This window comes from Scardinius erythrophthalmus (genome assembly GCF_964197995.2).
Source record: "Scardinius erythrophthalmus genome assembly, chromosome: 2".
NCBI lineage: Eukaryota > Metazoa > Chordata > Actinopteri > Cypriniformes > Leuciscidae > Scardinius > Scardinius erythrophthalmus.
In genome coordinates, this window is record NC_138222.1 from 20,732,801 (window position 1) to 20,753,806 (window position 21,006).

The 21,006-nt window shown below is 37.0% G+C and overlaps 1 protein-coding gene across 4 annotated transcripts; it reads left to right on the top strand.

Moving 5' to 3' along the window:
• Nucleotides 1-1,121: 1,121 nt before the first annotated feature.
• haus6 (HAUS augmin-like complex, subunit 6) lies at nucleotides 1,122-20,993 on the top strand. Of its 4 annotated transcripts, none has more exons than XM_081350674.1 (16): nucleotides 1,122-1,242; nucleotides 4,484-4,579; nucleotides 4,678-4,756; nucleotides 4,948-5,080; nucleotides 6,751-6,895; nucleotides 15,871-15,933; nucleotides 16,026-16,080; nucleotides 16,191-16,364; nucleotides 16,521-16,714; nucleotides 17,158-17,287; nucleotides 17,514-17,616; nucleotides 17,717-17,810; nucleotides 17,915-18,068; nucleotides 18,598-18,693; nucleotides 19,831-19,957; nucleotides 20,092-20,993. In XM_081350674.1, exons 2-16 carry the CDS (start codon nucleotides 4,488-4,490, stop codon nucleotides 20,721-20,723), a joined length of 2,271 nt encoding a protein of 756 aa, XP_081206800.1. In that variant the 5' UTR covers nucleotides 1,122-1,242; nucleotides 4,484-4,487; the 3' UTR covers nucleotides 20,724-20,993. The 4 variants fall into 4 exon arrangements, with proteins under 4 accessions (XP_081206800.1, XP_081206798.1, XP_081206799.1 ...); XM_081350672.1 differs by lacking the exon at nucleotides 1,122-1,242 and adding an exon at nucleotides 1,590-2,114; XM_081350673.1 differs by lacking the exon at nucleotides 1,122-1,242 and adding an exon at nucleotides 1,590-2,114 and having other exon boundaries at nucleotides 17,726-17,810.
• The last annotated feature ends 13 nt before the right edge of the window (nucleotides 20,994-21,006 follow it).

Sequence of the window (21,006 nt, forward strand, 5' to 3'; positions counted from 1 at the left end):
TTATCTTATTCAAGCAAGTGTGTATAAGAAATGATTAGAGCGTACAAATCCCTTGATGCATACAACTACGTGCTATGTGGTCATGTGCAGCTCGTCAAATTATGAATAGAAATAATATAACATACAACTTCCTCCTTCTGTCCCACTCTTCCATTTGCCTTGATTTGGAATTACTTGCAACATGTATAATTTAAAAGAGCAGATAAAACAACAGATAGACCTGCATGTAAATAAATTACGCAACAACTCCTTGGTATTTTGACTTAGCGACAACACCACCACCACTATGCTACTAGCCTAAACCCTTTACTCCAGTACGAAGACCGCGGGTCTTTCTGCCTGCTGGATGCGTGCGCAAGCAGTGATGACGTCGCCGAGAAATCCATGTATGCAGTAGCCTATTTAATGTAATTACATCAGATTTTATTTTAAATTACAGAAGAATTAAGAGTTATCCCTTTAATTAAATCACAATATTTAGATTACTTGGTAATTAATTACACCCAACACTGTATATTATACTGTCTATGTGTATAACAGCAGAGCCCGTCTACGGAGAGCCTTGGCACTTCCTATTAGCCCCATTGTATCGACCCCATTGTATCGATCAGTTCCATTAGAATTCCACTGGAGGTGATCGCGGGCGAGTGCAGACTGAATGGGAGTCTATGGGGCTAGACGGCTAAATGTGTCTCTTTCACCCGATTGCCTTTGAAAAATCTCAGATCTTATTGTAAGTTTTGCAAGTTCAACATGGGTTATAGGTCGAAAGTTGAATGAACGAGTACTTATTTCTTTTCGATTTCTTACAGGTTGAGTTGTTGTTGCCCATAACACGCTAGCATTCTGCTAATGACGTCAGCATTCTGACGTCATTGACATTTTAAAAGACTTTTTAAACCAAATAAGTGACTCTAAAAAATCTAACACCCAGCAATGTGTAATTTCTTTGCATCTCCTTTCGAATACAACATTCAAATTACTAGACAAAAAAATTATATCCTGAGAAAAGTGGATTTTGAGGGTTTTTCGCCATAGACCTCCATTCATTCTGCACTCGCCTGCGAGCGCCACCGCATGGACAAAGACGTGTTACTGCAGCCAGTCCAGAAACCGGAAGTAAGCAGAGAGTGCCAATTCTCTTCCTATTAGACATTCTCTGGAGTAGGTCAACTCAGAGTTGATTGAACTAACTCATTTCAGCTGTTCTGTAACCGAAAACTCAGAGTTTCCCATCTCAGGGTAAGTCAACTAAGAGTTCAAGTTTTAACTCAGAGTTGGTTGAACCTCCTTATTGAAACAGGCCCCAGGTGTTTTAACATATTAAAACTTACTCCACCATAATAATATGGTGCAGATGTTTTCATTGACCTCATTCAGTGCTCTCTTTTTTTATTAAATGCTTGAAGAAAAGAAACGAAAAAAGAAACAAAAAACATTACCAACAATTATCATGGTCATAATGTCCTGACTGCTTCTGAACAAAAAGAGCGCGTGACGCGTTGTTTTCCCGTTGACGTATTTGATCTTTTTTGCTTGCCGTAGTAGGAACTGCAACGTATTTCAGGTCCCGCCCAATTTCAATGGTCGTGTCCCAATACATGCAACGATCTCGCGCTGTCGTATTATCGCGTACTTAAATGCTAATGTATAAACACACTGAATAGTCTTTCGCCTGAGTGACGCCTTCGCCATTTTGCTTTAGCCTATTATTTGTATATATAAATCAGTATTAAACAAGGACACTAGTCTGATTCTACAAAGATTTGAGACGAAGCCACGGACGCTGTAAATACGCTCAAATAATTTGGCGGTTAACAGGAAGTTGCTGTGATCCTGAATATAAGTAAATATTTTATTCAGTTTATCTTTTGAGTAGGTCCCACCCAGACCAAGCGTTGTACGATAGCTATGGTGTGAATGGGTTATCATTGATAGCTTGCAAAGTGTTTGTCCAGTTGATCGCGGAGTTACTTGTCCTGAAGCGCTGCTCTATTATGCGAGATGTCTAAACTACAGAAAACAAACGGTAAATATTTATGGTGGTGCCTCCTGTGCCTCGAATTCAGACCGGAGACCGTTACCAAAAACATCAAACATCTGAATTTGGGAATGTAAGTCATGCTATCTCTTTTCCTCGTAATTGAATATCTTTGTCATTAACTCGTAATCGTCTTTTTTTTTTTTTTTTTTTTTTACCATATTAGTTTTTATATGAATGTCATACTTTTTTTGACGTTATATAATTTGTCTTTTATTTACACTGGTCCTAGATGTACATCTTTGTAGTCATTGAATGCAGCCAAAAAATGTACTCATACCATACATGTAACGTATACAAAACTCAGTACACTACCCACACAGGGTGCGTCTCAATAAGCTACCCTTTTTCTGTTGTCAGGGCACTGATCAGGGAGTCGGCCATTTTAAGGGCTGTCTCAATAGCAAAATTCTTTCCGTACATTATCTTTCGCCCACTAAAAATCCCCGCAACGTTTTTTTTTTTTTTTTTTTTTTTTAGAATATACAAACCATTTTTTAATTATAAACATACATCGCTATGTAATTTAAGTTAGCCTACATAATCCAGCTATAATTTATAATCTATTTACGGCTGTAATGTTGCACATATAGGCTATGTAACAATAAAGTATTTTTCATAATGTACTTTAAATAACATAAATTTTATGTTTATGTAACATTTTAATTGTTACATAAACATAACAATTAACATTTTATGTAACATAATTTATATATATATATATATATATATATATATATATATTAGGGCTGCACGAGTTGAGGAAAATGTCATTTTGCGATTATTGAGGTCAATATTGCGATTGTGATATAATAAACGAATGGTACCATGAGTCAGCTTGCTTTGCAAGGAAAATGTAGGCTACGTTACACACAGATTACTGATGAAATGCTGAAATGTGTATTTCTCAACTCAAACATACAAACTAGCAACAACAACTAGAAATGCACAGTGATTTCAAATTAAACTAATATTTTTTTACAAAGTTAAATAACAATAACATCTTTGCATTTCTGCAGTCTTGTTATTTTCTTAATAGTACAGCTAAATAGAATAAATAGAACAATAAATACGAACTTATACATTTTCACTGAAAATAAGATATTTTTAACATTTTGTCCAAACAAACAAGAACATTTATCATTGATTTGCATTTAACATTGCAAACCAATGCTAATTGAGAGATGGACAAATAAATGTGTCCCAAAAGCCTGAAATAAATTAAATGAATCCGATAACTCCAAAAAAAAAAAAAAAGAGAAGTGGTTCCCAATCCTGGTCCTGGGGACCCACAGCTCTGCACAGTTTGTATGTCTCCCTCATTTAACACACCTGATTCAGATCATCATCTCGTTAGGAAAGGGCTCTATGAACTGAACTGGGTGTGTCAGATAAAGGAGACATATAAAATGTGCAGAGCTGTGGGTCCCCAGGACCAGGATTGGGAATGGCGGAAAATAATATGAAACGCTGCCCCCCTGCTTAAAGCGGGGCTCAGTAACTTCGGGATTTCTTCGCTGTATTCTCGCTTTTTGCTCGCAGGTTTCTTTCTAGAGCTCCCCCCACAGCTTCGGAATAGATATTTGACAACACTGTTGTAAAAACTCGTAGGCGATTCTCGGACACCAGAGGCTAGTAGATCAACGAAATCAAAGCAGATGGGACATTCTTTAAAACGTCTTCTTCATTCGGGTTCAAACAGCGTGAGGGAGCGCAATAATGACAGCATTTTAGCAGATGTCTTTACATCGCGAGACCTGATATCACGCGAGACTTCCTGACACGGCGGCCGGCGGCCCGCCGGCTCAAAGTTGCAAGTGCGTATTTTCCGCTCACGGGCACCAGGGGGGTGCGAAACGACCACCATTCAACCCAAAATAAGTAATGTAACCATTCCAATGACTCCGAAGCTGTTCAGTTAAGGTAAAAAAGTTACTTAGTTCACCTTTAATGAAAAAATATTTTATTCAAGATGCATTGCTGTGACATCAACATGCATTTATCATTCTTCAATCAATCACCATAAGAATGTGTACCTTCACCATGAACCTAAAATTTGGGTTCGATTACATTTTCTTCAACAGTTGTTCTCACGAAATTAATTTCAAACATAAATTTGATAAGAACACGGTGGAAATTATTAGCAACACCCAACGTAACGTTATGTTTAATGTTTTATAAATAAAACCACAAGTATCGTCGGCAGGGTTTTAAATCCCCAATCATTAAGTGTGTTGTGTAGTACACTGACTCAGCTATTTCAGCTGTTATAAGATATACTGTACAATATGCGAGTGATTTACTCGCATTGTAGAGGGTTGCCCTGGTTGCATGATGAATTTTGACTTTAAGCCATGAAACAGGAAGTACTTGAAAGGCTAGGGATGCTCGTGTGAGGGCCTGATCAATGCTGCTTGCTTGCTTTAATTTTATTTTTTACAGGAACATGTTTGATAAGCCGAACAAAGAGGCATTCTACATTGTCATACACTTTTTATTTGATAAACTGAATCCCACTCGTGCCCAAGACGTCTTCAGGTAACACTAGCTATACAGTAGCTAGTACTTTTTTAATTTTACAATCCTCTTCTGTTGTGATTTGAATTGCTGATTCAAAAATGTTATTGTTTGTATAGACATTGCTGGCCAATTTGGGATCATAAAGGTGATGCTGAGTTTCGCAAGGTGGCTTTTGCATGGCTCCAAGAGATAGCGGTATGTGCAATTTTGTGTTTAACACAAAACTTTAATATTGTGCATTTTGTGTTCCTAGAGAATGTTTAGGGGCAAAAACGTTGAGTAAAATGTGTTAAGTTTAATATTAATGTATTTTACTAAATACTTTAATTGTACTCTTTATGCACCTTTACTGGTTTGTAATGTTATTTATTTTATTTAATATTTAGAACGAGGAAGGTAACGCTTTTCCTAAGGTAGCTGCATCACATTTGCTCTCTGCTTTTGGACCAAGATTTATCAACTTGATGCTCCACTTATCTAAATATGTCATGCTGAAAACACTGAAGACACTGACCACAGGTATGCCATTATTATTAGGGCCTAAGCACTGAAAGTGTTCAGGGCCCTATTGTTTTCCTAAAGATCTGTGAAGCAATTTCCACAAAAACCAGGGTCCCTGTGGATCCTTAAAAAGCCCTTAATTCAGTTTTATCAAATTTAAGGCCATAAAAAGTCTTAAATGTTTTAAATGGTGTAAGAAAAGTCTCTAGTATTTTAATGTCAAGAGGTAGGCTATTCAAGGAATTGTAATTATGGATTAATGTGATTCAATTAAATGTGAGCGCTGCACGTTTCAACAGGCTTGTGGTTTCAGAGCAGTTCACAGTCAATGAATAGTCAATAATATAAATTACTGTGTTTTCGTAATTGTTTGAAGCCGAAATTAAAAATAAATTGCGGTTAATTGCATATCCCTATGATATCCCTATGATCTACTGTTAATGTATTATGTCAATGTTTATTTATGGTGATTATAGCATATCTGCAAACTCGTCACCTTTCATCAAAATTCGTCATTCTGACATGGAAAAAGGCCATTTACGTGATTCATGCAGTTTCGAAGAGTCTGTGAATATGTTTGCAGATATTTAGGAAATATGCTAAGTTCACATACTTGTTTCTCTGAAAAACAATGCTAAAGCCAGTTATTCTACTTTGAAATGTGCGTTCCATGTCGGAATGTCTGTTTTTGTTTTGATCTGTGTATTATCCTGCAGACTGCCAATTTACTTAATAGTATTTTGTCATTTGCCAGTGTATTGTAGCCACAAAAACCAGCAAACAAACTAGGTCAGAGATTGTAGATTATACCTGACCTAAAAAGCCTCAGCATTCATCTGAATAGCTCTATGTTCAGAGGCATGTTAAAATGCAGATAAATCCACTCATCAACTTAGAGTAAGGCTCGTTGCCTTCGATTGTCAATTGCGCTAGTTCCTGTTGTGTGTCGTCTACTGGCAACCGGCATGAGTGTCGAGTCTGAGGAGAGGGCAGGAGAAACAACCCTCTCCAATTTTTGAATTTGGATTTCAGTACCAATTTCAACCACTTGCTGTCAATAATACGGCACCTCTAATATTAACATAAACATAAATGTCATTTGAGGTGAAACAATGCTTATGAGCGGTTTGTCTACTTGAAGGTGCTCGCCCAAGCAGAGAAATTGATAATCAATCAAATAATAATCAAATTAACAATCTAATCAAATTATCAAAAATTAAACCATAACTATATATTTTTATGTTTTTCCTCAAACAAAACTATTTGTGAAAATCCACGAAAAATATAGTCTCTTATATTTTACACAAAGTAGGTTATAGGCTACATTATTTGGCAACATGGGTTAAAAACGCAGCTAATGTTAACATTACAAAGGATCGGACAACAAATTTCATCATTCAAATAAGGTAGGAGGATGGGCATACTTTTAAATCTACGCCTGCCCTGGTGTTTCTTATTTGTCGTCTCTTATTTTGGTCTGTGTCATACCTAGTTGAAAAAGTTCCCACTCGCCACTGGTGTTTAGGGCTGCAGGCTGTGCAGACATCTCTGCTTTTTACATTCAGGTCCAGTTGGGTTTGAAAAAAAAAATCCATTATTTTCTATTATCCAGGGATCAAATTATCATGTTCAGGGTATGTTTTCAAATTGATATAATTGTGTTCTACATTTGTCACATCAACAATTAGATGACCAGTGGGTCCCTGAGGCTGCAGCTATACCAGCGAGTTCAAAGGAGCTGGAGATGAAAAGATTTCAGCTGGTGAAGAGACAATTCCAGAGAGTGACCGTAGAGCAGGACTGTCTTATACAAGACTATCAGAAAAGAGCTAAGTGAGTGGCCACATTCCTCCATTCAGTGGTTGGAGCCACTGCACATCAGTTGAATCGGTTACATTACTGGAAGTCTTATTTTGTTAGATAATGCATCTTATATTTAGACAATTTACTTACTATTAGTTGCCTTTCATAGGTTCACTCAACGCTGCATAAGCTGATACTATGGAAACGCCTCCAAGTTCGCCAATTCATTGGCTGATGGCACTGACGGTGCCTCTTATTATGTCATAGCCATCTTATAAGGACGTGCCCATTACATAAATCCTCAGATTTCTTATTCATTAGGAAGGGATTTATGTCTCTCTGTCAGGGTTTTTCTGTGACGTGGTCAATCCTGTCATTGAGAAGTTTTGTATGGTCAAGCAGCCTGGGCTGTGCAATTAATCGAAATAAAACCGTCAGTAACTCATTATTTGCCGGTGTTTGCAGCGTCTCAGAGTGGGTCAGTTTTCAATAAATGCTGCTCCAGACAAACTCTATCTCTGCATATGCTCTGAGTTTTGGTCGCTTTAACTTGCATTTGGGAATGCAACATGCGGCAACCATCTTTCCATACTTGCCAACAAAATCAACAAAAGACAAGCTTTAAGGGCTCCCTCAAACTAAAAGTTAGATGGTTTAACGTTCAAATGTTTGATTGTTTCATTACAACATTATTACATTGTTACATTACAACTATAAAATTACAATACTAATATTTATGGCTGTCTTAATTTCTTCATTTTCAAAAATTAAGAAATTAAGACAGCCATAACTATTAGTATTGTAATTTTATGTAAAATTTAATGTAAAATAAAATGATTGATATTATAAAACTTTTCCTTCTCAATTTTATAGTGAAATTACAATAGTAGTACTTACTTTGTTTTTAGTCATTTCAATAATACTAATAATAATGAGGCGTATTAATGATGCTGAAAATTCAAATGCATTTTAAAATATATTAGAAAATAAATGTTATTTTAATTTATACAAATATTTCACAACATTACTGTTTTTGCTGTATTTTGGATCAAATAAATGCAGCCTTGGTGAGCAGAAGAGACTTCTTTTAAAAACAAAAAATCTTACCGTGCTGTGGCTTACTAAATGGCAGCCACTCGTAGCATGGCACTGTGGTATAAAGCATTGTTTACCAACCCTGTTCCTGGGCTGTGTTTAAATCCGCTTTTAGACATATGCTTTCAAACTTCTCTAAGCACTTCCCCTTGGGGGATTCCCCACTGCCATTTTGAAGCCTGTTCAACTTCGTTAAGTGGATGAGGGAAGTTTAGTTGGACAGACCCTCGAACCCTTGATTTTGACCAAGGGAGCGAAACTTCAGGCAGAATTTAATAATTTAATGCCACATTTAATGCTTAAGCTTACTGTTTTTTTTTTTTTTTACACAGTTATAGTTTATATTGCTATTTTCATTTGTGTATTTTTTAATATTTAATATTAAAACTTTTAATAATAAATTAGCTCCATATTGGATTCCAATTGATCAAGGGCTTAGGGTGTTCCATTTAAATGCATTGCAAGGATAGTAAGCACTCGTTGCGTGTACACAATGACATCGAATGGACGAATGGATATTCGCGTGAACAAGACAGAGGGAAGTTAGTGAGGAAAGGACTTAATTTTTTTACTTAAACGTAACCCAGGGGTCCATTCTTCATACGTGGATTACTCAATTAGCTGGATTTCATTGTTGACGATTTGACATGATCCAGGATTGTTAGATTCTTCAAAGCTCACCCTGGAGTTGCTGTCATAGCAACAGGTCCGTAACTCAAACCTTCTCGGTAGCAGGCTTATTTCATGTAAACAGGATTAGATTGCATCTGTTTAAGCGAAGGTGATCCTTAAAGTCTGTCCCAGCCACAGCTACTTTCTTGCAAGACTACCTTATTGAACCAGGAACAATTATAATTTAAAATGATAATGATTTAAAAAATAAAATTGCAAATAATATTATAATGTTGTATAGTCTATCATGATATAGACACAGCCAGTTTTACTTATTGAGAAATGTATTCGAATGGGAATAATTACCTAATAATTTTATTGGAGTCTTACACACAGTAGGTCTAAGTTGGTCTAAGCCGTGCATTAATTTGAAGCTATTATGGGAAAAATGGAAATAATTGGCAATCATGTAACAAACAGTACATTTCATTTATCTATTATAACTTTTTTGTCGTATTGGTGGCTTGGCTGTTTCCTTATAAAGGTCCAGAAATTCTAGTTTTTTGTCAGGTGTGTGATGTTCTTTTTTAATGTCATTACGTTGCTGTCTTCCCGCCAGCCAATCGCTGCATTGCTGATTGTGGTTTCAAGTAGCGTTATATCTGCCCTTTCCAATGAATACAAGACCGTGCAGTAATCTCAGACAACTTAATCCAGATATTTTAATCAAATCCGCAAATTTGTTTGAAGAACCAAATTAGCTAGAGATCATCTCAGATGTTTTAAGAGAGGTACAAAGAACAGACCCCTGCCCTGGGCTTTCAGTTTTTGCATAAATTTCATACTCTCTTGAGTAGGTACTTATTTTGAATAATTACTTCACAACCGCTAAAAAAGTATGTTCTATATAGTATGAATTAGGGATGCAAATTATCAATTAATTCATTAATCATTAGTTGATTGACCTTACCGATCGATTAACGATTAACTGATAAGCGGCTATTTTCCTGAGAATGTAAATTTCTCACGGTATCAATAGTGTCTTTAACATAAAAAGCAAAATATTGCTTATATACTGAATAAAAATGCATGTTATATTGCTCAATTGATGTTTTATTGTAACAGTTGGAATACGGTACACATAATGGCATTTATGTAGTTTAACAAAATAAATTATACACAGAAAATTAAAATACATAAAAAATAATTGTGCACTGGCTCACCTGTTGCATGTGAAACATTAAGCAACATAAAATAAATTTTAAATAAAAATCTAAATGGGTAGGCTTAGCCAACACTATATTAAGCCTGGCAACTAAACCCAATGAATTCACAACGATTTAATAAAACATTGTTCTCATGTTATGTAATATGACAGTCCTAATTTGCTAGCGCGTTATTTAACTCAAAGAAATGCATCCTATATGAGATTAATCAGCTATATACAAAATAAACATAATATTACAAATGATATCTGCACAAAATAAAGCGAATTCACAAGTGAACTTGAACTAAGTTACGTGCCATTCAGAATGACTCATGTTGTGGACGCGCTATTTCTGGAGCAACGCGACTATGGCAACTAAACCCAAATAATTCACAATATTTTATTACAATATTGTTCTCTTTATAATGTTATGTAATATGACAGTCCAATAGTCATTATTAAGCCCCGTTCACACCGCCAGCGACACGCAGCGACAAAGCGTCATGATCCCATTCATTTCAATGGAACGCTGGCGACTTCCGGCGACACGAGCGACAGTGACCATTGGCGGACAGAATGTGGGCGTGTCAAGCGACTCGAGACGCGCAACAAAAGTTCAGAAATTTCAACTTTATGCAAATGAGAAGCGATTTTCGCAAGCGACAACCAATAGGAAAGAAGACTTTCAGTGGAGCTCAGCTCACGTCACCGTCTCGAGTGCAGGCAAGACAGAAGAGCTCGAGGGCGATTTCACTGTTTTATATGATTTGACTGTAACCACATACATGGATATAATAAAATGATGCATGGAAAAGAAACTGTTGACAGTCTCAGTGAGTTTAATTCACACATTTAGTTCAAGTGTTGTAATTTTATGATGCAAGTTTAAGTTTAGCACTGCTGCAGTTCATTTTACAGTTTCCCCTGCATTATGTTGACTATTATGGACAAGAAAATTGATTATTTGTCAAATTCGAATGACGTTTTAGTAATTTAAGACGTATGAGTTAATCTAGGGTGACCATATTTTAGTTTTCAGAAAACAGGACGGGGGCGTGGTTGATGGGCGGGGCGTGGTTTGAGGAGGCGTGGTTAAGGGGTGGGGGTGTGGCTGGGGTGAATGCATCAAAAAATACTTGAAAAAACATTCACAACCTTGTTGTGACATAGGCCACAACCTATGTTATTGTACTTTAATACATAAAGGAATACATCCTTTCCATTCAATGTTTGGCCCGCAAAAATAGAATACTATTAAAAAAAAAGTTTAACTTTTAACACCTTTTACATGATGACACTATTTCTTTTCATTGCCATAAGCATAGGTTAAAAATCTACTGCTAAAATAAAAAAAATCTACTACACTATTTAAGTAAAAAATAAAAATAAAAAAAAGTCAATCCTCCTGTTGTTCTCTTGTAGCCTATACTTTCTTTATGTGGGCTTCTAGGTCGCTAGCACCTGTATTTGACACTGACACGTGCGTGCCAGCTTTGCTGTTCATGCATTCTGCTTTACATGGATCCCGACCGAAATGAAAACGCAGGAATTTTCTCTGTAAATCATCTGTGAATTTACATTTGGGCTTTTTTTACGCTGTTAGCTACTTACATCTTACCTCGCACTTGACCGCAAACTGAAGCGTCGAGTCACGCTGCTAAAATTCTGTGAACGTAAAGTCCGCCTACTTTGATTTGATTGGTCAATGTCAGAATATTTGAAATGACAAGCAGTGACAGACCAATGAGGCTGAGATGAACACACACACACACACACACCTCTGTTTTCTGACGTGCTCTCTGCTTGCCGCTGTGGAATCGGATTGAGGAACGCACTGATTATAACAAGACGGGGCGAAGCCGAAGCCGGTTTCATATGTTTTGTGTGCAAAGGCAAGCGTATATTTAAAGTACACGCTTAATGGCCCAATGAAAAATAATGAAAACCAGGACATTTTCATCACTTTATAAAAAACAGACAGGACGGCCAGGACTGGATGTGAAAACAGGACATGTCCTGGGAAAACAGGACGGTTGGTCACCCTAAGTTAATCTGTTGATTGATCGATCGTTAATCCAGTAGGCTAAATGATTTAATCCACTGAACACTGCTGTGGTAATATAAAAACACTCTCCCAACAGCATACTGTTTCTTTTGAGCCTAATTCCTAGTCAAATTAAAATGATATAGTTGTATATATCACTTGTGATGGTATTTTGTATAGATATGGTGAGACGTGCAGTCTACCAATAACATTAGAGCGACAGCACTATGAACGCCCACAAGCGACTTCACTAGCGACATACAGCGACAAAGTCGCTGGCGGTGTGAACGGGGCTAAAGTCGTGCATTGCCGTTTGAGCTGCGCGCGCTGAAACTGAAGAGGATCACCGTAAGCTTTACTACATTAATTCTTAACCAAATGCATCCTATGCGATAAATCAGAGAGTTGTTCCATAAAAGACTCTTAGAAAAGTGGGGATTAAACTCCAAAACCGGACTTGAATGAGCCTAACAAATAAGTTGGGGCTAAAGTGGTTCCATAAAAGGTAATTGAAGTTCATGCAATCTCACTAATTTGATCCAGGTTTATCTAGTCTAGATAATTGCGTGTGCACGCGTTTCTTAATCAGCCCTAGAGGTTGATCGTGGATCAAATCGATCCACCATCAAACAGCGTATATTTTGTGCTGTTTTATGCGTTTGTGACATGTTGGTTTTTTTTTTTCTCAGTGCAAAACTTACATTTTACAGTTATATTCTGCATCTGTAAATGTTAGAAAGTCATGCAAATGTATCCATTTTGCTGCTAATCTTCATATTGAACGAGCGCTGCTGCGCGCATGCGCGGCAAATAGGAGCGCAATAATTCTGACTAAAATATACATTTTGCTTGGAAAATTAATATGCGATATTTTATAACACTAGAAATATCTTCTAATTATAATAATTTATCTTTAGGATGTTGGATAAGTTGCAGTGAACTTCTAGCGAACAGAAGTACTTCAGTGAACAGAAGTAGCCTAATTAGGGAAGATTTTTTTTAAGAAACTAAATATATAAAGATACAAAATATAGTTTTGGGTATAGGACCTATGCTACTTAATAAAGATGATGTATACTTATTTAGAATGCTGAGAATTACAGCTTTTAATGCAATAATTTTTTGGAGAAAGCAAGAATCCCCAGTTTTAAATGAGTAGATTTAATTTCTAAAGTACATTATGGAGAGGATAACATGAAATTAAGAGCAAATGTATACATTTTGAAAAGATATGTGCAACTCTAAAATCAAAGAATATTCCATAAAATAAAGGAATATATATTAGCCTACATTAACTACATTTTTATATAACCCTCCCTCCCTTTTATTTCTAGTTATTTGTTATTTTATTTATTGACTTATTTAATATTGAATATTTGATATTCAAATAATATTACTTGAATAACTATTAGGAATTATGTGTCATTATAAGAGTTTGATATAAATATGTGAATGTTAAATTTTTCTTAATATTTATTTATTGTTTTTTGTCTTTTCCCCCTTAAATCATATGTAAATGTGTCTAACTACGTACTTTTTGGTTATTGTTCTAATCATGTGTTTTTTAGGCTGTGTTGGTGGGTATTATCAGAAAATAAAAAAAGTAGAAGGAAAAATAAAGAATATTTATTGGGGGAAAATATGATGTCTTTAAAGGAACTGTCAATTTGTATAATTGTGTTAAATGTGTTTGAATTGAAAGACATAATAAAGTACATAATAAATTATATATATATATATATATATATATATATATGTGCTAAAATATTTGTTATTTGGACATTAGATGTGCCTTATTTAGAATTTTAAACCTACAAATGTATTTTTATGATAGCAATAACTGTAAAGGGACTATTGTAATGGGGTAAATCAAAGGTAGGCTAATATACTGTCAATTACTAAGCTCAGATTCATCTTACCAGTTAAAATTTATACTGTGCTTTTGTAATTATTTATTTTTAATTTTGTGATTTTAACTTCTGCTTTACAAAGCTTTTTTTTTAGATTGTGTTCTAATGTTCTTCTAATCATAAACATGTACTACAGCTGCCAAACAAAACCAGAGAGAAATGTATTCATAAATCTTTAAAACAATCTAATTAAATCTTGGGCACAAAACATTCAGCCAGGGAAAAAAGAAAATGTGTGTATGTCTATATTGTCTAATTTATCATTGTAGCCTTAAGTTGGTTTTCTGTATACTGTGTATTTATTTTTGGACTAATATTGTTTAATAAAATCCAATAATGGCATGAGAGAGTGTCAGTGTTAATATCATTGTGTTCCTATTGGTCAGTGTTAGAGGATCTGTGTAACAGCTGAGGCTTAGCCTGACAGTTAGCCTGCCCTGGACCAGGCTAGTTTCCCAGCATAAGTTGCCAGGGTAACTGAGTTTGAACTATTTTAAGTTTGCTTTATGAAACAGAATCCACCGACAATAAGTCTGACTAACCAAAATAAGCCTGGCTTGTATTCTAATCTTGTTTTATGGAACAACCCTCTGATATAGATACGTTAGGCCTACACAAAATAAACACAACATTACAACTTACATTTGCACAAAACAAAAGGCTGCGAATGCACACACAAACTAATAGTCATGATGGTGTAAAATGGTCCCAAACATAACTCTGGCGACGTGCTCGCTATACATGTTTTGCGATTGAGCAGCACGCACGCGCATGAACCTGCTTAATCGATGATCAATAAGTTTTATCGATTAAATGTATTATCGACAATTAATCGATCGTCGATTAATCGTTAAAGCTGCCGTCGGCAAAATTTTTTTGATCATATTCAGTGAAATCGACACTATAATCCGACAGAACAACATAAATAAGGTGGTTTTAGAAAAAAAAACGAGCTTCTAACTTTTGCAAAAATCCACCGCTCCCGGATCATCGGATCCAATCAGCGCAGGGGGGTGTGAGATCTGACTGTCAATCACAGGTCGTGCACACGCCACAAATCCCCCTGTGATGCGCACGTTACAATATCACATGCACACGACACGCCTGAAGTTCGCCTGAAGATTGCATGAAGCGTGATGGCGGAGAGAAAATCTACTAACAAGCTTCCAATTCCTCGGTTATTGCTATCTATGGATAGATTAGCCAGGGCAGCCTACCTCCGAGTCCATGGTGTTGATCGATGCTGAAGAGACGGACGTGTTCACAGAAAATCAGGTACACACGCTCTGACGAGCACCACCTCGATGGGAGGGTGCTCGCTGGTAGTGGGGGAGGGGCACGAGTGTTGTAAACATTCAAAATTTTGGCTAAGTCGACCCAATCTGCCAGACTTGCCGACTGCAGCTTTAACATCCCTAGTATGAATGTATTCTGGACGTACTACATTCGCCATGTTGTCATTATCATAAGACCTACCAGCGTCAGTTACATAATTGCTTCACTGCCATTCATAAATCCTCTCCTGTGGCCTCATGGGATTGTAAAGTGTCCATCGTATGCATACTTCCGAATCTCGCCGGAAGAAGTTGGTCATTGGGTACTTTTTTGCCTACTCTTTTATGAGTACTTCTGAATTTGGAGGACATACTACTTTTGTCACATACTGTTTTTCACCTACTATATAGTAGGAAAGTATGTGATTTCAGATGCTGCTCTGGAGTCAAACCAACACAACACATTTTCAAACTCTTCCTAATCAAACACACCTGATTCAATTAATCAGTCGTTAGTAGAGACTCCAAAACCATAAATATATGGGTAAGATAAGGCTTGCCATGTGGTGTCTCGTTTCCTATACATAGCTTTCCATACTTGTCCTTTTCTGCTGCTTCCTTCATCAAAATCTGATGATTGATTCCATGGGTATGTCCTTATATGATGTCGATGACACAACATTTCTTTACGGGCTTCAGACAATCGTCACAGCTGAGGCAGTTCTCATATCGTCACAGCTGAGGCAGTTCTCATAGCGTCAGCTACTGTCGCAGGGTCTCATTCCCTACTCAGGAAACCAGGGTTATATGCGTAACCAAGATGTGTTTTTTTTTTTTTTTTTTTTTTGTTTTTTTTTTTTCAGAGGTTTGGAAAAGTCTTTGAGGGACCTTGATGCAGAGGATGCCAAATATGATTATTTGCTTAAGTAAATCTCTAAAATATTTTTTCTACAGCTTTGTTGAAGTAAATTGCACAGATTATTTTCACTTCACTAAAAACAATGTTTCTTGTTTGTAGAAAACATGCCTGTAATGCAGATTTAAAGGAAGACATTATTGCAAAAAATCTAAAGGTTTGCACCACATGTTCACTTTCTTTTTCTAATAAGTAATCTCTTGACTACTGAAATGTCAGTACTAATATTTCTTTTTTTTTTTTTTTTTGTGTAAACTACATTCTCAGGTGCGAGGCCTTTGGAATGAGACAGACAGAGTCTTATCCACCCTTGAAGGAGAACGAAAGGTAATGGAGAGTGTGATCCATGGACAGGTGGACCAGTACATCTTGGGTGGGCAGAACCTGAGTGTGAAGTTGCCTGCAGTTCTTCGTGAAAGCATGGAGCAACTATCCCACCAGGTGAGATCTACAGGCAGAAAAGGAAAACTTTAACTTGTGAAAATGTATGCGTTTTTGTGTTTATGAACACGTGATGCATTTCCTAAAATCTCAGTAGATCAGCATTTCTATTTTGGTGTTGAAAATTCTTACAGTAATTTTTATTTGTGTCCGTAGTCCAGTGTTGGTAGCTTGTATGAGGGAGGGCAGCCTGTCATCGTGCCTTTGTTGGAGCTTCTAAATGAGGGATTACACGTCCTTAGTGAGGAGAGAGCGAAAATTGGAGGCCCGAGTGTACAGCTTCAACACAAAGACCTTCAGGAGAATGCCTTGCTTTTCAGCCGCTCAAAAGAAAACCTTAAGCTTATCAGGTACAATTAAATGTGCTCTTGAACATTAATAATCAAGTTATGTGTCCTTTACACTTGGAGTGTTATTTAAATGACTGACCATATGTCTGGATTAGTTTAAAAGTTGTTTGTTAAACGTTACATTAAAAGACAAAATGAAAAACAAAAACACCTGGTTTCATTTAATTTTGAAAATTGTCACCAGTGAGTTAATCTCTGATTGATCAGTGTCTAATTTGATTCATGTGTTGACAATTTAAATCTGTGGCCATACCCTCTGGGTTCACAGTCACCTGAGTATAATGGTATGTGAAGGAACACAATGAATTTGGGGACCTTTTACTGGTTGTTCAGCTTTTGAACAAATTATAGTGTTTCAGTTTAACACTTGAAGTCAAACGTTTAGAAGGTACAATTTATTACTTTTTTTTTTTTTTTTTTAATTCATTATTTAATCTTTCCAGGCGGAAACTGATTAAAGAGGATGCAACCGAGATCAAGGTCTCTATTAGAAGAATGGAGGAGGACTGGGAGAACAAGTGGGCAGTGTGTTTGAAAAACACACCCCTGACCTCTTTTCTTATAGAGGATCCTGTAAGTGAAGTCATTGCTGCTTTTAAATCTATGCTGTCAGTTTAGCCATTTAGGTTATTTAGGTTCACTGGTCATACAGTTCACTTTGTCTTCTCTGAAACTTTGCTGTGTCCAGATTATACAAAGCAGTATGCATACAGAAGTCACACGTTTAGTTTGGTGCATCATTATCAATGTTCTGACTTTGTTTCAATGAGGATGATCGGCTTTCTGTAACATTTAATAGGCTCTTGACTTTGTCTCTCCAATGGCTCCTCTCTCATTTGAGCCGGCTTCTGAGGCTAGCTTTGAGGCTAGTGTCCTCTCACAATATCCATATAAACTACCTGGTAAGTTAACAGCTTAAATGGGTGCATTATGTGATATCTTTCTTCTGTAGAGATGGTGTAATTATCCTTTTTTTTTTTTTTTTTCTCCCTCACTTTTGAGAACTGCTAGAGCAGCCGTCAAAAAGAAAACCAGAGGTAACAGTGACAGATGTCCATTTTGAGCCAGAAGTCCAACTGGAGCCAGAGCTCAAAACGTACAGCAATATTTGAGTCTTTCTAAATAGTGAATGTTGGGAAAATAACTTTTGTTCAATTTTCATGGAAACAAAGTGTAACTTCCTCCCCAATTTCTCAACAGCACTTCAGTGGCAGCTGAAGATAAGGGGGTCCTGCTGTCTTCTGACAGCAGCTTTTCCAAAAAAATGACAACTTTTGAGACACCACCATGTCAATCTCCCTTGCTTTACCCGGTTAAAATTCAGTCTGTGACCCAGACTGCCAGTCCAATACAGGTAGTTTTGTATTGCTAAGCTCTATGCTTTTTCTGCTTGTATCTCTTCATTTTAGCCCCATGCATGGTGGCACAAATAAACACCCTATCTTAGTTGCTGTATTTGCAGTTAGGGTTAGTACCTTGTAGATTTTGCTCTGGGAAACTGATACATGGGCAGTCCTAAGCAGTGCTCTACTCATCACAAGTTTTCCCTATATCAAACCTGCTCTCTGATGACCGGTGTGAACTGAGAGAAATCGCCACGGACAGATACGGAGCAGACAATCCTCTGCTTGAGTTTATATAAATGTACTGTGTGAAAAGGTTAATTTTACAATCCGTGCTTTCTGGAATAACCCCAGATGTACATGCAAATAATTGAATGTTTGTTTGCATTATACTTGATCTGTGAGCATGTTTGAAAACTGTTGATGCATGTATTTCTGCCTTAGTTTACCCCCTGGAGAGCAGTAAGTTCCACCTTGTTTGTTTTCTTCAACATGACTTGTATCCCCCCTCTCCCCTCTCCCCTCTCTTCTCTCTTGCAGCCTAGCCACAGGAGAAGTCTGCACTCAACAAAGACCTCTGTCCTAAAGAACAAGGCTCAAATTTTAGATTTGGAGTATGACAACTTAGCAAGTCAAGTATGTGATTTGATTATTTTATTTTATTTTATTTTGTTAGTAAGTACATAGAGGTAATTTAATACAATTACTGAGGATATTTAAGTAATTTAACTTCCCTTTAAATTACTGAACTAATATTTAGTCGCAAAACCATTGTTTTTGATAACTGCGTTGCATTGAGCCAACCAATGTCTGGCAACTAGAAACTGGTATTTCAGCCCAGTTTGAATGAAATGCATTCCACAGTTGCTGTGAATTTTGGGGGTTTGCTTCAGAAGCTGCATTCTTAATGTCACTCCACAAGTTTTTAAAGGGGTTGATGTCAGGGGATTGAGCTGGCCACTCCATTACCTCAGTCCTTTTTGTCTGGAACCAAGATGTTGCTTGTCCTCAACTAGACAACGACCTCAAAGCACACGAGTGAGCACTTGTTGCTTGGGGGTTGTTGTCTAGTTGAAAGACCCATTTGAAGGGCATTTCCTCTTCGGCCTAGGGCAACAATCTCTTCAAGTATTTTGATGTATTCAAACTGATCTATCCCTGGTGTACAATAAAATAGGCACAACACTGTAGTATGAAAAACATCCCAATACCAAGATTTTTGCGCAACCATGCTTCTGTCTTCACAGTGTACTGTGGCTTGAATTTAGTAACCGCCTGACGTACTGTAGATGAACACTAGACCCGAAAAGAACGATTTTTCTCTCATCAGTCCACAGAATTACAACATTTTTCTTTGGGACAATTGATGTGTTCCTTGGCAAATTTTAACAGATTCTGTACATGCTTTTTTTAACAATGGTGCTTTATGGGGGCTTATAGCTTAGCTTCGATCAAACGTCTTCTGACTGTAATGGTACTTACAGGTAATTTTAGATCTTTGGATTTTTTTTTATTTTATTTTTTTACCACAACTGAACAACAGATTAAAATTGCTGTGTTTGCAGTTTAATGCCTTGTAGATTTTGCTCTGGGAAACTGATACATGGACAGTCCTGAGCAGTGCTCTACTCATCACAAGTTTTCCCTATATCAAACCTGCTCTCTGATGACCGGTGCGAACTGAGAGAAATCGCCACGGACAGATATGGAGCAGACAATCCTCTGCTTGAGTTTATGTAAAGTGAAAAGGTTAATTTGCTGTTTGGTTCCCAGTTTGCAGAGGCAGTGATCATGAGTCCAGTCAATGGAAGGAGTGATGTGGACCTTGGACAGTTACTAAATGCCATATCTGACCCTTTTTCAGCTAGGAAACAACTATGCCGCACCCCTGAGAGTCTAAGTACAAGTCTTTTGATTTCTTCTCCATTTTAAGTATTTTAACTTATAAATAGTTAGCTCACTCTTCATTAGAAATATTTTTTAAACTTGTAGCCTAGCTTTGTTTATTTATCTTTTTTAATAAACTCTCCCTAGTTAAGGATGTGAGAAGTTCGTGGAGAAAAGCTGTGGAGGAAGGCATGGCTGAGAAGAAACAAGCGTCTTGGAATCAGCATGACAGTCTTTCTTGGCTCAAAACACCAATGGTTGAGGTGAACAGCCCTGGCACAAGACCAAGTCCACAGCCTTCCCTCTTATTTTCAACTACTCTTGCCCATTGTACTCCCCCTCCTGTCCAGCAGGGGTCACCCCTTCACTCAACTGTGTCATGGGACTCCTCGCAGCTGGAGGCTTTTAACAGCCAAAGCTCAAGTGATGTTATTAAATTCAACATTGCTCAGGAGGAGCTCCCAAATCTTTTTGAGGATGAGGTGTCATTTAACAGTGACTGCTCAGAGGAGATCCACGGTAACAAGGAGCGAGAGGAAGAACTTATACTGCCACCTGTTGAACTGATGACACAAATGTGCTTGGAGCCCTCTTTAGATAAATCACCTTTCAAAGACTTCCCAGTACATTCAAGGAAGAGCCCAGGTTTGAGCCACTGGACTGCTGACGAGAGGCTTTTCTTTCTTGATCTGGACAAGCTTGAGAGTCCTTCCCCTCCTTCTCCTGCAGAGAAATTCACCCTGCCCAGTTTAGTGAATTTGACTCTTGACGAATACTAACATATCTTAATAAACAACTATAATTGTTTACATACTAGTATGATGCAAAATGTGTCTGCTAAATGAAATTAATTTACTGCTTGATGTGCTAATCACAAGGGCTTTGAACCTTTTTAAAGCTACCATCAACTAACTAATTTGTCTGAACCATATTTTTATGACATCAATACTAAACTTTAGTATGTACAAACTAATTGTAAAAGGTAAATATTGGCTAAAAATGTTGGTGTTCATGTTTTGTAATAAAGACTTTTTTTTCAAACCCTCATTTATCTCTGTGGTC

What these genes read in the sequence shown, in the direction of transcription:
- haus6 (XM_081350672.1), top strand. Translation starts at nt 2,005, where the DNA reads ATGTCTAAACTACAGAAAACAAACGGTAAATATTTATGGTGGTGCCTC. An exon ending in CATGGCTCCAAGAGATAGCG is followed by an intron (nt 4,757 to 4,947) that starts GTATGTGCAATT and finishes TTTAATATTTAG; the next exon opens with AACGAGGAAGGTAACGCTTT. An exon ending in GACTATCAGAAAAGAGCTAA is followed by an intron (nt 6,896 to 15,870) that starts GTGAGTGGCCAC and finishes TTTTTTTTTCAG; the next exon opens with AGGTTTGGAAAAGTCTTTGA.